Here is a 17,475-nt window from a genome sequence, read left to right on the forward strand (position 1 = left end):
CAAACCTACCTGTATCTGATCCTGTGCAACTTGCTCTAAGATGTACCTGCTTTGGCAGGGGGGTTGGACTGGATGATCACCAGAGGTCCCTTCCAACCCCCACCATTCTGGGATTCATTTTGGGACTCCCTAAAGCATCAGACTGGAGCAGCCATAGACCTCATTGCTTTTACCAAAGCAGTAAACTGGACCTACACCCAGAATTACCCCAGACCCCTCATACCAGCTTTCTGTCACCCATTAGCCAGGCTGATAAAATATTGATTACCAGAGACAACTTTTGTGACCTGTAACCAGTAGGAAAAAAATGGGGTTTCCCCTCTCCTTGAGCATCTCCTCCACACTGAACTTCTGCCTTGAGGTACAAGGCATCAATGGCCAAGCATCAACCGTCTCCTTGTCTCATCAGTCCTTTACCAGCCCTTCTGGAGCCTCCTTGCATAGAAAAGCATCCAAATAATATCCCCTTGCATCCGACCAGGACAACAGGAGCCATGTCATGGCAAGAGTAAAGGCTGATGGTACTTGTGTGAGGAGCACTGGGGTGGGCTGCCAGTGACCACCTGCCAGGCAGCTGTGCCCCACACCAGGCACAGAAGGCTGGAGGGGCTGGGACAGAGGTTCCTCTTCTCCCTGAGCCTCTAAGCAGGAGTGAATGTGTTATTTACTCTAGTTAAAAGTTAGTAAAATCTTCCAGAGCTGGGAAAGTGGAATAGCTGACCTGACCTGTTCATTAATTTATTGTATGTGCTTCACCTTCATTTGTTCTTGGCAACGTTTAGCTTAAGCACACACAGGTTTTGGAGCTGAAAACACACCTGAAAATGTTGGATTTACTCTATGCAAGTAAAATACCAAATCAGCTCAGCCAGCTTCAGAGATTCATATCCTTTCAGAGCACAAACACCCACTCATTTATTATTCTATTTGGAAAATTTTATTTGGTACTCAGATTTTCTCCCTCTGGGAAAAATCACCATATGGCAAAAGCAGGAGTAAAGCATTAAACGCATTCAAGTGAAGTTCCATTCTACTGTTTTAATTGCTTTGAGGTGAAGACGTGATTTGCTGGAGGATATATTCAAGCAAATCAGCGAGTTACTATGGCTGTTAATTTTAAAGGTATGCCCCAAAAATGCAGTTTCCAGAGGTATCTCTCAGCTTCTTTCTGGAGAGAGGCAGGAATATACTGGATGTACTGCACAATTATGTGTCTATTGTAATGAGACATTTGTTTACCAAGACATCCTGAGTTCAGATAAGCAAAAGAGTAATTATTTCAGCAATAGACATGTTTGATTCGTGTGCCATGCACCGCTGCAGCCTGTAGGAATCACCACAGATTAAAACTCCCAAAGGTGGTTTCTTTGAAACTTTTTGCTAACTGCCTGGTAATCTTTCTACTGTTCAGTATGTCAAAGCCCCAAAATATCAGACCTATCCCCGATGCCACTGGAATTCACTTTATTGACAAGAAACTAGACAGCTAATATAAAAGGTAGTCTCCTTCAGGCTTCATGTAAAAATTTACTCTTAAAGGCTTTATTTAATGTCTCTCATACACAGTGAAGACAGATGGCAATACAAAACATTTAGGATCTTACACAAAATTCACAGTGGAAAAGCAGCTCTGGCATTATTAGCCACGCAGACAGCAGGCTATTTATGTAAGTTTATAATAAAGGTAGTTATTTTTACATGAGACCATAGCCAACTTTATTACATCTATTTTTTCCACAAGCCCCCTTCCCTTCCATATCACGGGACTGCATCATCATCTGTACCCAGAAGAGCCACAGGAAGCTACAATTGAATTTTCTGCAACAATATGAACTTCTGTAAGATGAGCATCCTTGCAGAAACCTGCCAAAGCTGACAGGTCAGTTAGAAATACTGATACGACAGCTCCCACAGATCTAGTATTCTTCATAAAAATGTAAATACCATATTCGTCAGTTACTTCTCAGTATCAGCAAAAGGAGAACACATTGGAGAATGAATGAAACACCTTAAGCATCATTCCAGAACCACAAGCCAGTAAAAATAAGGAATAGCAGGCATGCATGCAAGAACAGAACAAGGCATAGTTTTCAAAGAGGCAAGCTAAGGTAGTATTAAAAAAAAAAAAAAAAAAAAGTGACAGGAAACCAAGAAACTAAACTGAAATTCCCAGTTTTGACTCAGCATGTAATTTATTTGACCTCTGTATCTCTTTCCCCCACCCATGAGATGAGCCTAATATTACTTCCTATACATGATTCCTTGCCTTAATAAAGCTCTTCAAATGGAAGGGGCTGCAGGTACAGATGAATAAAATCAAATACACTAACACTTTTCCATAACTTAGTCCTGCTGGGCTTCGGGACACTGTTTTGAGCTACATAGTGCCTTCACTATCAAGTGGACATTGTACCTGCAGTAAGTACAAACCGCTATTATGTTAAGCACAATAGGATGAGTTTTAAGCAAAATACTGGTTTCTTTTCTGACTGTAATAATCTGCGCTTTTGCAAGTCTGTGCCTACCAAGCCTTTTATTCAAATACCTTGAGGAATGTAGAAACACGGATCCAGCTTCACAACACTCCTAGGGGATAACTAGGAAGCCGCAGCATTTCTTCAAAAGCTAGAGGAATGTAAGATATACAATGGGAAATGGTCTTGTTTACAGCCCTGAATTTCAAAAAGCCCTTCAAGTATTCAACAGCTTAGACTTATCCTGAAGTTACACAGGTCTGTTTGGGAAGTTTAACTAAGCAAAATTTAACTTTTGATTGATCCCATTATAACCTGTATGTTACCGAATCCCTCGGTATCTTTAGGGTAAATCATTTGCTATCAGGGCTGGTGTCATACATCGCTTAAACAAGGAACAAAAGTCACAAATCAAAAGTTTTCCACTCAAGTGGAAACAGCATTCTCTGTAACTGAAAGCTGCACACTTGAGGGATCTCACGTACAGCCTCTATTCTTTTCCACAATTACGCTAGAATAAGTAAACACCTCCAGTTACAGAGGTCAAGACAAATTCAGGGATAGAAAATCAGCATTGTTCAAACAATGTTCTTCTTTCAAGAAAGAAAACTAATTGGAAATTTGTTCAATTGTGGCCAAGTATCTGTCCATAATACTCAATCTTTTACAGTAATCAATCTTAATTGATAAACATCACTATTCCATAGCTTCATCTCAGTATGTGGCATAATACATAGCTAAAATACTCCAGCACAAAGTGGTTTGAGAACTATCAGCCCATGAATTCCTCTGTAGTTATTACAAGCAGCTTGGGGGTCTGACTCTGCTAGATAAACTAATGTAGATGAAAGACTAGTTTGTGTTAATGTAGACATATATATTTTTATAAGCAATAACAGCTTTGCTACATACAAAATTAACTCGTATAAGTTTGTCTCTTATGAATCCCACATCATGTTCCTATTATATTTACCCAATCACTTCTTGGGTCTCCTCAATTAATTGTAACCTTGAATTTCCTACTATTGAACACCTTTCCATTCATTTCCAAGTGACAATTGTTGCATCTCACAGCACAGTGATCTCTCTAGCTTACCCTTACTGACCTGAAGCATACTGCAGGTAGGACAGAGTGGTAACAATCGCCCCACAGTATAACAGCTACTTGTATTTTGTTAAGAATTACTCTGAGCAGTATGAATTCAATACCCTGCAGAATTCACATGAGGAATCTGTGCAAAAGGGCATCATCTTTTTTTCTGTAATCTAGTTATCTTCCAGCCTATGAAGAAACTGCTTCTTCAACAAATTGAGCTGCTATCGCCAGAATCTAATCCCTCTGTGCAGAAAAATGTAGTTTGCATGGTGTCCCAGATCCACAGAAGTCTGTCAGAGCACACATAAGCATGGCTGTGATTGCAGTCATGTCTTACATGTTTGTACAAATGAAGGACAACATTCTCCAAGGAAGGACAATGCAGCTATGGAGTACAGTGAGACTCACAACAAGCTCTTGTGGCTGCAATGCATTCATTAGAGAAGCTACAGAAAAAAAACCCCAAACAAACAATAAACCACAACACGGCTTAATTATTTCATTCTTAATGCAAATCCTCCCAGTAGATCAGGGCTAATAGTTTTTCACCAAGTAACTGAAACAATCTCATGGACATCAGGATGCTGAGGTTCTGAGTGACTATGCAAGTTTTTAAACAATTATTTTTGAATTGGAAGTACTCAAAATACCTTTTCTCTTCCAGTAACTTAAAAATCTGCATCCGAAGCTTAAAACAAAGATCAAAGAGGCATAAAGAACCCTTGTGTTCAAGCATGTGATACGGACCCTTAGCTAAACACTACAGTGCCTCAGATTTGCAGAAGTTACTCAGTCATCAAAAAATGGACGTGTCTTCAAAGATCCTAAGTTGAAATTTAACTCCCCCCTGCCCAGTTCCTAACCAGGTAAATCTATGAAAAACATCTTGCTAGGCTTAATTTCTTGAGTTAGTCACAATTCAGAAGAAGCTGACCAAAAATACAATAGAGTAGAAACTAAACCCATGATAAATACAGATGCCTGATCTTCTGACAAGGCAGAAAAGCAGCAAGGGGTAACAATTACAAGTAAGGGCTCCTGCATCACGTTTCTAAACTCCTCTCTGCTTCAACTCTTCCTCCCACCTGTTTAAGCATAATAAAGCATTCAATATTGCAGAAGCAAAATGGAATGTCTCATATGGCAGGCACTCTTATGTGCAAAATATAACACTATGAAGACTGAGATCTCATACACATTTTACAGTATCTACTATGAAAAACAAATCATATTGCAGACATTTCAAAGTGTTTAATCCGCTTATAAGATTTCATTCAGGTTAAGGGGTCTCAGAATAATTTCGTAAGATTTATAACTTGCATAGCTTTAATCACTGGAAGAAAATACACAGGTGCAGACTGCCCCAATTAAAGCGTCCCAAAATGAGTTAGACTGTATTGCCATCTCACAGTGACACAAACACAGGACAAAAACACCTGAGTACCCAAGAGATGTTTTGTTCCAGAAAAAAAACAGTAATTGTTCCATAGTTTCAACATAAGAAAACTGAACAATGACAGTAATGTGCCCAGCACATTGCTGCTGCAAATGCAGCATAAATCCAGCAGAATGCAGTGCAGGAGTAAACACCAGTGTGGTGTGCTGGATACCAGCTGGACTCCTGGACGCACTGGACAGCTTGAGGATTTTATCCCACACCCTCTTATTCCAGACACCCTCCAGAAAAGCTCCGTAACCTCCTCCTAGGTCTTAAAAATCAGTGCCAAAAAAAAAAAAATAAATTAAAAAAGTATTTAGAGGATCACCAGAAGCCTTAAAATACTTCAAGAAACATCCTTAGGCAAGAAACCAGCTTCTTTTCAAGGTCTGCTATAACTGCCACATCCACTAGATGGGTTCAGCGCCACATCCAAAGAGGAGAATCTAATTTGCTGTCTGATCAGCAAGTACTTGGAAAAATCATGTAGCAGTTGAAACAGTTCCACATGGAAAAGATTCACAGAACCGTAACTTTCCAAATAATTCTAGAGAGCAGCAATCTTGGATATTGAATGAGACACAGGAGAAAAAAAAATATCATTCAGTCCTCTTAAGAATTTGCTAAACCACCTGCACCCCAAGCGCAGCTCTCAAACATGAGCAGGGTCAAATAGCAGATCCAAGACAGACTTAGCAGCAAACCAAATAATCTTCTAAATAATCAGTGTTACTCTAATTAATCTAGTCAGGTTTGGTCTTTTTTTTTTTTCTTGGAGGTTTCCTTTCTAAGCACTAACCAGACTAATTCTCTTTAATTCTCTTTAACTTGCAAAATCGGAAAAGATCACAGCCTGAAGGGGAAAGGCTGCGGTGATAAATATTTAATGGGCTACATCAATAAAATTTATTTTGCCAAGGAGAATGGAAGGAGAGGAAAAGCAGAGAAATAATTCATTAAAAGAACTTCAGCTTAGCAATGTCAGAAAAAAAAGCCATGCTAGGAAAAAAGGAATTAAACACAAAGAGGTTTTAAATAGGTCAGAAGCTTAAGTACTCTCAACACATGGCAAACTGACAGAGAGCAGTGTTGTTCAGAATGAGGGTACAGTCATACGTACACTGAATTCATCCCATTGCAATAAATATCCCTGGACACACCAGTAACAATTTCAACTTCTTGCACTACTTCATCTCATCCAACCTTTCAGACCTGTTCAGTGCATGAAAGTGTCATTGCTCAAAACCCATGGAGAAATGCAAAAGACACCTTGAAGTTCCCTTTATTTCTCAAGGCAAAAGTTTTCCCTGTTTTGTATTGGATGGGGCCACAAGTCATGTTTTCCAGAAGACAAAAATGCAACCGCAAGAATTAAAGTATTTAGTACAAAGCTTAAACATTCTTGTATTGCAGTGCTCCCCATAACTCGGTACAGAACTTAAGTTATTTGGAACTTCCATCATAGACTTTGCAAAAATAAATGTGTAAACTCTCTTTCCTTCCTGCCACTATTTGAAATCACTTGCAGTGACACAAGAGTACATAGCACCTCAGTATGTCTTAGAACACCTTTTCCATTTACTCCCCTGCTCTATCCAATCTGGACCTCCTGCAGAAGTCAGCAGGATGGGCAAGGAAGAATATCAGAAACTGTGGTGTCTATGCAAACTCAACAAGTCCAGGAACCTGTTAATTCTAAAGTTCCTAGATCTGCTAATGACTTGCTCTATGGCTTTGAATCACTGGATTTGGGAATTTTATTTTATTTTTAATGGGTAAAGTGGAGAAGCACACACTGTGCAAAGAGGGGTACAGTCTCAGGACAAGTGGATTGAATCATATTAAAATACTTCACAGCTACTTTCAGCGAGATTTGGTAAAACAGTTAATATTTCAAAACCTACCTTTTTAGAAGTCTTTGATGTAAAATTACTTACTAAGTTTTGTGAAGTCATACTACTTAAACCTCCCTACAGGTGACATATAGAGATGATTAAAAAAAGGCGAATTCTGCTGATAACCACAACTAAAGCCTCACTTGTCAGCAGTGCTGTCACAGGACAAACTGTTGAGTAACAAGAAGCAGTCAAGTCTCCAAATAAGTGGTTAAGTGCTGCCCTCTGGTGAAAACATAAACCAGAGGATTTCTGGAATGCAACAAAATCTCAGTCCCAGTCAGATTTCACCTACATTTGTTTGTGACAGAATCCTACAGTAAGCATCTTAATAAAGGGTACTTATGATTTAATTTTACTCCTGCATACTAGAGTCTTTAGTTTAGGTTTAGCACTGCAATAAGGTTAAACTCTGTAGTCAATGTGACACCTCCAGAGCATATTCTGCTTTTTTTCTCTCATTTGTAAAATCAAGCCTTATCTTACAATGAATCACTGGCAAAGCCATTTTAAAACACCAGAAAATGCAATATTCTATTTTTTAAAACAGTATGGCAAGAATTTAACAATAGGCTTATACATTTAAAATTTTTGACAGAGTTCTAGAATTAGCTTTTTCTCATGCTCAGAGCACCTTTTGTGTAATGCCACTTTCACTGAAGGCTTAATAATTTCACTACTGGTTACAGGAGCACCTTGGCTCTTAACATTACTGACCAAAAAGCTCCCACATGCAAACTGGACAGATGTATTAGTCACAATTTATTCTCAAGCAGAGTTCTTACTGTAGCAGATTCCTAGTCAACTTTTTGTTTGTGTTTTTAACAAGAAAGAGGTGGCCACTTCAGGAACAAAGTGACCAGAGGTGCAGTATTAGGCATCAGATGAAGAATCAGCAACAACAGCTGTAAAGCAGTCCTTGCTAGGTGGCCCTAATGGTACCAGAATTTCACAATTGATTTAAAAATCAAGTATGAAGTGATAGTCAGGATGCTTTACTTTCACAGAAAGGTAAGAAAGGGGTCTTTCTTAAGAATTAAAAACACATTACCTACAGTTGATTTTGTGACACATGGGAGGCAATAAGCCCAACTGAAGGTGGTGTTTCTCACTTCTTGGTTTAGGCTGTCTTTAAGCTATAGCTGGCCCATCAAGTTGCACTGAACTACAATGCCTGCACCAAGAGGGTTTCAGGTGAATTTGCTCCTCTAGTCAGCAAAATGCTGTTTCCAACCCAGCCCGAAAGAAACCTGGCTGATGAAAAAGCTCCAGCTAAATCCATGCAGCAGAGGTTACAGTTTACACAAAACTAATGTTTTCTGTTTCAGCACTGGAATACTTCATATGCTTATAACAAAAAACATTTAAGCATTTCTTGAAGATACCAGCTTCAATGCCAACCACTAAAATCTATGTAGTCATTTGCTTACACAAAACATTGGAAAAAGTTGAAACAACTTGTCTGGAAACTTATCAGGTACATTTATTAAGGAACAACATTCAAAAACACAGATGTTATATTACTATTTTTGATCTTCCATATAAAATTTAAAAAAACTTGTTCGGTTTACTCAGCATACTTGTATCTGCAGGTTACAACACCTGGGGAAAGATCAGTACAGAGAATTTTGTTAGTATCTTCCAAACATTTAGCCATCACAAAATTTTATGCAGGCTTAACATGCAGATGATGTATCTGCTTCCAGTCTGAACAAGCTTAGCTTCCAATCTTTAACACATTTTGGGTCAAACAGAACTACTGTATTACCCTCAAGGCTACAGGTCTTTCCAGTTTCCCCAGTAAGAGGTTAGTATACAATAAAATCGTATCTGCACGAGCTACACTTCGAACTTCAGTAATTTAAGTAATCTAAATTTGAAATTATGCAGGCACATGTGGGCTCACTTACATCACTTCGTAACAGGATCAAGCCAGTATCTGCCAGCCTACAGTTCTTTTTAACATTGCCTATGAGTTAGATTTAAATATATTCAGATTTTTAAACCACTGTCAACAAGACTGAGCAGAAATTTAGTTGAACTACCAGCTCCCTGTAAGAGTATTATTAGAAAAACTGAGATAGACAAAACAAACCTGATTCTTGCCCATCATGTGGAGCCTACAACATGAGTGATCCAGACAGAACAGTTTCAGATCACAGAGTATTAAGAACTTCTTGTTGCCATTATAAAGAGGGGGAGTAATGAAAATAAGGTTCCTCAAGACAATGCTGTCAAGAGTTCTAGTGCTACTTGTACCTCAGTTATTGGTCCATTTTCTCCTGTATTGTCTTTTAAAATTCTGAATAATGTTTCAGCCTGAAGAAAAAAGAGTTGAGACAGATTTAAAACTTTTCAGCAGCCTGCTGAGTAACCAACACAAAGAAGCAACAACTATTCAGTAGTATGACTTTGAGCAGTCTTAGCTAATCTGAAACACAGGTGTAGCAAAAGATAGCAATCATCCACATGCGAGATTTACGTCAAGTTCCATTACAATATGCAGTTCAAGTTGAAAAAAAGGACAAATCACAAGATTTATTCACATTTTTACAGACTTGCTTGGGAGTCTTTTTGTAAATTCTCCCTGTAAATCTTAAAATAATCACTGTACATTCTCCTTTGGAAATCGTTAAATTATCACATTAAACATACAAAGTTTTTCAAGTATCACATAAAGTTAGTTTCAAGAAAAAAAAAAGATATCCCTGCTCAGAGTTATGGCTCCTTACACCTGACCCCACCAGCAGAAAAAAAAAACAAAACCCCACATTTCTCACAAAAAGGCTAAAGTCAAGCTCATGCTAGTCAGACATCAACCACTGAGTTTGACTTCCACAGAAAATTAGGATTTTAGAATCTAATTTTAAGCTGGAAAGAGAATAACATCCATTCTTATGTCCTTACACTAAACCATGAAGTCTTGCCACACACACTATCCAGCATGTGTAGTGAGTCTTGAAACCTCACAGAGTCTGAGCACCCATCACAGGATCAGACTGGTTGAGGGTGGAAGGGATCACTGGAGGTCATCTAGTCAAACCCTCCTGCTCAAAGCACGGCCACCCAGAGACAGCTGCCCTGGACCATGTGCAGACAGCTGTTGAAGATCTCCAAGGATGGAGTGTCCACAACCTGTGTGAGCAACCTGTGCCAGTATTCAGTCACCCTCCCTCCAAAGATGCTTTTCACCCTGCCTTTAGAACTAGAACAAACCCACCCCCGATACAGATGTCAATGCTGAAGCACAGACCTTCTTTTAATCCTCTGAACTATTCTTTTAATGGGGAGAGTATCCAGTACCTGGCTTTTTACATCCTAATTATCTCAAAAAAGGACAATAACAACTTTGAAAGGGATGTCTGCAGCAATGTATGTTTTACAATCCGAGAATAAACAAGCTTCGTTCTCCAGAAGGGAAAGCAAGGTCTGCACTCGATTAAGGCATCAGGTGAAATTCAGATCACAAAGTCAAACCTGATCATTTACCAGTCATCTGCCCCATCTTACAGAATATAAACAGGTTACCTGGGATTAATGAACCCAACTTAGTACTTACCTAAATAACAAAGCTTTGCCTTTGTTATTTCCTACAGAGAAAAAACCACTTCTGGGAGAAAAGTCCATAGATTGAGCAAGATAAATCTGTTTTCTTCTGAACACTGGGAAGTTTGAGAATACAGTGTATGAAGGAATGTGCACCTATTGAGAAACAGGTCATTAGTTACAACAATTAGGAAAAAGCCACTAAAATTCAAATTGAAGTACAAATTTTCAATTGAAGCTTAATGTCAAGTTCAAATGTTGAGTTCTATTCCTATCCTACACCACTCTATATATAGAGTTCTACTGGAGAAAAGGTGCAGGGAACACACTTCTACAAAGCCAGCTCCTGCAACTCATTCATTTAAGCAACTGCATCTAAGCAGTAAAAAAAGGCTTCCAAACCCTCAGATTAATTAAATAGTTCCACTGTTGGCCAGAATTCTGACAAGGCTAGGAAAATTTTGAATCAGCTAGGGAAAACACCACATAGTAGGACCGCACAGTTAACAGCTGCTGAAAACTCACATTTGTTGCTGAGTTATATTTACAACAGTGAAATAAGGGCATTTTAAAAAGGGAAAAACAAAAAGGAAACTAGACCACAAGATGTTATTTTCAGAACAACTTCCCTGAAAAAAAAAAAAAGTTATTTCATTATAAATGTACAGTATCTTGTACACGGCCTGATCTGCTCGGTCTAGTAAATTCTGCAGTATACGTATCTGCTCAGTATCAGTTTTATTATGTCACCAGGAACATCTTTGCCCAAGATACGGAGAAGCTTGTACTAAAGAAGCTGAACGTACCAATTTGACAGCCTCATCAGCTTCACTGGAAGCCACTGCCAAAATTTCCGTGGTAGGATTGAAGGTCACACATGTAGCAGACGTAACTAGGTTCATTATGGCTTTAACTGGCTTAGGATGGTTTTCTTTGAGACAGACATCAGTAGTATACAAATTGACAACTCCAGAAGCTGAACTAAAAAAAGAAATTAAAGACTATACCAAGAAGTAGCATTTACAGTACATATTACCTTGCTGTTACTGACTATTCAACTAAAAATGTAATTTCCAATAATTTACTGCAGTTTGAAATGATATTTTGTTTGGAGCTTGATTTTCCTTTGGAGTTCATAGCAGTATTTAGTGGAGGGTTTGGGGGTTTTTTTGTTTTTGGGTTTTTTTTTTAATTTATATATAAAGAGTCACACTCAACTGGGGAAAGCCTTGATAAGACCATCTCTTACATGGACTGAATTCAAAGCAATGAGAGCTTGGTATCAAAAGATTCTGAAATAGTTTCAAGCTTTTTTTTATTTTTTTTTAACTTGTAGAGTAAGTCCACTTAAAAATCCTCTTCTACAGTGGGCTAAGAAAATGCATACTCCACTTAAGCATTTGCTAGTCTCATTTAAAAGAACTGATACGCTAGCTGAAATTGCATCTCAGCAAGCATAGTTGGAGAAACACTTTCAGGTTTCTGGCTTTGAGTTGAGGCATGTTTTCAAATGCTAACATGCTACCTTGAAGAAGCCAAATTAGGAGTATAGGAAAGAGGACCAGGAAAAGGGGAAGACCCTGAATTTAATTTGTTATTTCAGTCAGTATGATTTCAAAATTAACTGCTAAACCCATATATAGCAACAGGAATGCATTAGGAGTGACACTAGTATTAAGTGTTTTATGGTACTTTAGATATATACAGAAAAATGAAATTATGTAAACCAGACAATATTAACCTATTCACCTCTACTCTATAACCTTATTAAAGCCAAACTTATTCCATCTTCCTACACTCTCACCTGCCACCAGTAGGTTTACTGAAGAGCTTCAAAATAAGATAGGAAAAAAGCTGTAAAGTCACTTACCCACATGCCACATACTGGTTATTTTTTGAAACAGCGATGCACTTTCCTTCCAAAGAACCTTCATCTTCAAATTTGTGTAGACACTTTCTGCTTCTCACATCCCAAATGAAAACTTCACCTTCCTCTGGTTGCAGAATAAAGTGGAAGATCATAGAAACCACATATACAGAACACACTGTCAATTTTGTTAAAACAGATTTAAATAGATGACAACTACTAGCTCATCTACAACTATCAAATATAGGGTATTAAAAAAAACAAACAAACAACTAAAGGCATACTAAAATAGTGAACTCCATTATTTGATGATTAATCACTTGGTTGTATTTTTAGGCCAGATACTGGCATAAAGTCTTTTAGTTATCGTTGTAAAACAATAAATGACTTATAAAAACTTATGCAATTTAAATGGAATTATGATTCATGCTGTTAAGAGAGAATACTTACTTGAATAGCTATATATTTTACTGCTGTCTGGAGTGAAAGCAGATGCTGTGCATCTTCCATTTACCTTCATAGTATTAATCAGTTCCTTTGTCTATAGGATGAAGAACAAGAATGGTGACAATGTTTCTGCCAAAAATTTGTAGGTAAGTTGTTTCCATACTCCTGTCCCACAAAAATGTGACGTTAGCTACACTGATGTTAAAAGAACAGCATCAACATTTTCAGCACCTACAGACTAGAGCACAAGCCTGTGCTCATGAGCCCATGATCAATTTATTATTGTGCAACTTCAGCTAGTTCAATAAACACTCATTTGCTCCCTTCCTGAAGGGTCTTATTTTTCCTAGTAAATTTAAACCAAATCCAGTTGCCACGATACGACAATTTAGCATTCAAGTGAGAAAGTTCTATATGCATTATGAATCACAGTAGATGGTACAATTCATGAACACAGTACACCAGCATGCACTAGCACTACTCCCAGAAAAGCAGTCCTCTTTCTTCTGCCCTCAGATGCCTGTTTCCATGCTGAGGGCCATTCCTTTTGCCTGCAATCAGACGAAATACAACACTGACATACAACTTCTTCCAGTTACAGCTTAAAAACCCATGAAACTCTGGCCTTAGCTCCATCTGTCCCAGAGAATTGCATAGTTAGTAAAAATTCTCAGACACCCAAAAATAATTTTCTAAAGCTACAGTTAGTCGATTCAGCAGCTCATTTTTGAAGGCTGTCACAGCATGCATCATAGTTTTGTTTCAACTGATGTGTTTCACCTAGATTGCTTTTCAGATTAAATATAAGCAAGGAGGCTCAAAAGGGATAAAGTATCAAGAAACTGAAGCTACATAAACCATGAAGAGAAACTACCTTCATTGACAGCAAGTAAAGGTAGCCTGAAGTCCCAGTTACAAGCATAAATGATCCATCTGGAGAGATTTCAAAGCTTCTGAGAAATCTTTCCTCCACACCTTTAAAAAGAGATTCAGAACGTCAAATCAGCGTAATTTATTCTTTTTCCTCAACATTCAGATGTATGATGAATATGAGTAAAACCTGACCCAGCTTTTCATTTCTGTAATACACTGTCACAGTAAAGCTACAACTCAACCTCGTTTATGTGTGACAATTAACTTTTAATATCCCAGTCAAACTAAAGCTAAAGGTACTCCAGTAAAGATCCCTGAAGATAAGTTAAAAATGCAACCTGTAAAAATTCATTGCACTTCCTTTTAAAGCAAATCCATATGCCATCTCTATTTAAGATAGCTTCAACTATAGCCAGACACTTACAGTACTATAAAACGTACCTCTTACTTTCTGTATAGGAATTATACTTCCACTCATCATGTCATACACAAAGAACATTCTATGGTGAGTACCAGTGGCTATAACTTGTTCTCCATCAACACTGAAACGAGCCTTATAAATTGGAAAGCTCTCTAAATAGATGCTCTGTATTCTTGGATTCCTTATACCATCAACCTTCAAAAAAAAACCAAAACCAAAACAGATTATCATATTAAGGAACACATCAAATACTTTTGCATAGGAAATTAATATCAACTAGCCTGTACAAGACTTAAGCAGTAAGAGATACACCAGTTTGAAGCATTAACCTGTTCTTCTCTTAGCCTACAAATAAACCTGCCTCTTGGCTCCTCCCCCTATCTATCAGGCAATCCCAGCTTTCCTGATTATACTTCACATCTCTTACCCTTCCCTGTCTTACCCATGCTTCATTCATATAATCACTTCTATTGTGCTCTTCTAAATGAAAACATTTGCTTTTCATTGTTCTTTCCTGCAGCACTATGGGAGTGTCCAATTCAACTTGTGTCTTTGACCATTTCACTGATGCTGGGCCATACTGAAAGTTCCTAAATAGAGTTAAAATCTTTAGGTTTTTCAGAGAAGCAGGACAGGAATGTCCCAGGACAAGTAGCTTCCTGCTGCAGTAGTCTCTTCACCCACAAAATTATTTCACAGCAATACTGCAGTTTTACATGGAAGTAGACTGCTCCCCACACTACAGGTTTTACAAACAACTCAAAAAAATCTCCTTAGTCCTCATCACTGCAAACCTTAAAACAAGCATTTTAAAAAACATATCTTCAACTAAAAGCTCTGATACAACTACATTTGCCTATACCCTGTAAGTGGTTAGTATGGAAATTTCTTCAAAACAAGATGCCTTCAACCAAGCAAATACCAGTGTAACCACAGACATTACAACCCCTGTGAGCACACCATCACAGGAAGAGAGAAAAGAAAGTCTTATCATTCTAGGCTATCTCAGGTATATTAGAAAAGATTCTGAATAAGTAGTTATTTATATAATATAGATTGAAATTCTTCACCTGAAAGAGTGATACGGATCGATCATGTCCAGCAGTCATGACCACTTGAGCGGATGGATGAAACTGCACTGTTACCAGTTTTCCATTGGCAAAACGTTCCTGATTAGCAGGCACACAGGTACTCATCTAGAACACACATCCAGCAGTTTAAAACAATACAACTTAAACATTTTTCCTTATGCTGATGAACAGTCAATGTAATTGCTCTTTACACTACAAGAGCAAGATCTCAAACCCTATGAACTTTTAGGCAGCATAACCAGAACGTACACGCAGTTAAGTTTGGTAAGTTGCTACAATGCAGCAGTGTAGACATAAGATAAACTAGCTGGACTTTCCACTGACTTTAAAATTAACAGTCTACGTAAAACTAGTTGCATTCTGACTCATTTGAAATAGTTGTAGAAGAGACAGCATAATAAACACTCATTTAAGGCTGTCACTTCTCAAAGACCATTTCAGAAGCCTCCAAGTTGTGGAAGAATTCCATCTTTCCTATGTAGAAATTAAAATCCTACCACAAGATGCTACTTTAGAGTATATAAAACAATTCTTATGTCAAACAATACATCTCAATTTATTGTTTTATGCTTTCATGACATGAACCATACAATTTGTCCAACTGTTTACTCTTTTAGAGTTTCCAGTTTCAGAAACAAATAAGAAATTAATATGATCACTAATTTTACTGCCTAAATAGCAAATACAAAGTCAAAGTGTGCATATGGGTCAAACTGAGGTGGGAAGACAGGCTTGCCTTTACCTTCAAAATACCTCTTGGCAGGGACTCTGAGTTTGAGATGAAATTGCCAGTCCTGCGTAGCAGATCATCATCTTCATCACTGTCACCTAATTAAGGCAAAGCACATTGAAAAGGTTAATTTCACAAACACTCCCACATCAAAACCTACATATTCCTTACAGAGACAAGTTAAATCAAAGTACACTGAAAGAAGGAAGGAATTAAGCCGACTTATCCAGCCTATTATCACACTACTGAAACTAAGAAAACATAAAAAATAATTATTTTCTCAGAAGCTGAATAGGGAAACACAGAAATGCTTATTAGAATAGTAAAGGATTTATTTACTATCACTTGCAGTCCTTTTGGATTTCTTCCTGTTTTCCAAATCAGCCCAGGCAGGAACTCCTCCCATAGCTCGCTGAAACCTAGCAAGAGAAGGGTGAGGGGGAAAGAGGAAAAAAAAACCAAACAAACCACAACTTATGTGAGAAAGTAAAGTCCTTCTATGTGTTAAGTACTTACAAAACATACAGTCACAATTTTGCAAGATAACTTGCACTTAGAACACTACACAAGTTTGTTTTTAAGTTTCACTCAACTTTCTGTGTTCTGCTGACTTCTTGAATGTGAAACTAAAGCAAAAATTGATACCAAACATGAAAGCACTGTTCTTCGGATCAATATATGCTAATACCAAGACAACCCAAACAGATCTAAAGTTCTGCTTTGCTATTTGACTATATTCACATTTGAGCTCATTCTTACAGAACACGTTAAGTCAGCATCTTCCATCATCCTACTTAAAAAGCAACGTATCACTATAAAAATTTTGTGGTATAGGGAGCCTAGAAGACAAATTAGTTCGTGCACCTCTACTGAAACAAGTGTTAAACAAATTAGCCTAGACAATGCTCATACACATTTTATTTACTATTATTAGTATTATTTATTTTAAAATACTGCAAATACTGTAAAAAGCTCTAGTTTTAAACATTGCACGTGAATACAGGGGGTAAAGAGGAAAGTGACTGACTGTCACACAGCTGTATCTTATCTCATCTAAATAAAGTTAGCCACAAAAACACTAGTGAAACTCACTGTTCTTCAAGTCTTCTTTTCAGCTTTTTCTTAGTAAGTGTCTTCTCAGCATCACTTTTCATGAAATCTTTCCTATACCGATGGGTCATATCAACACTAGAGGGAAAAAAACACAGAACATGAAGATCATTCAAACTGAAGCCACTTAGAGTCACTCTTAAGCCCGACACGTAACTCCTACTTGCAAACTGGAACTTACTTTTCCTCAGCTTCATCATCTTCATCCACCCAGGCTGGCTTTTTAGCGAATAATTTTCCTTTTGCTTCGTTTTCTACCTCCGAGTCACTGGAGTCTTTCTGAAGACCTTCCCTCTCTGTAGCGCTACGCTGAAAACAACCAAACAGGCCGCGTCAGGCCAGCCGGGGAGATGACAGACACGGCGGGGATCCGGCGGGGACAAGCAGCCGAAGGGAGCCCGATGCCCCCCCGCGCTGCCCTCCGGCGGGCCCCGCGCCCCAGCCGCGCACCGGGCCCCGAGCCCTACCCGCTGGGGACCGGCCAGGC

At 38.2% G+C, this 17,475-nt stretch overlaps 1 protein-coding gene across 1 annotated transcript; it reads right to left on the reverse strand.

The window, feature by feature from the left end:
* Positions 1-8,368: 8,368 nt before the first annotated feature.
* On the reverse strand, positions 8,369-17,297 carry UTP18 (UTP18 small subunit processome component; the record flags this gene model as incomplete). Its single annotated transcript, XM_010172644.1, has 13 exons — positions 8,369-8,505; positions 9,163-9,222; positions 10,463-10,605; positions 11,256-11,430; positions 12,320-12,443; positions 12,767-12,857; positions 13,638-13,738; positions 14,078-14,252; positions 15,128-15,253; positions 15,891-15,976; positions 16,218-16,297; positions 16,971-17,066; positions 17,170-17,297. Coding segments are annotated over 12 exons (1,350 nt in total), but the record flags the coding sequence as incomplete, so codon positions are not given.
* Between the last annotated feature and the right edge of the window lie 178 nt (positions 17,298-17,475).

Source organism: Antrostomus carolinensis, unplaced genomic scaffold (assembly GCF_000700745.2).
Source record: "Antrostomus carolinensis isolate BGI_N321 unplaced genomic scaffold, ASM70074v2 scaffold16497, whole genome shotgun sequence".
Classification (NCBI taxonomy): Eukaryota; Metazoa; Chordata; class Aves; order Caprimulgiformes; family Caprimulgidae; genus Antrostomus; species Antrostomus carolinensis.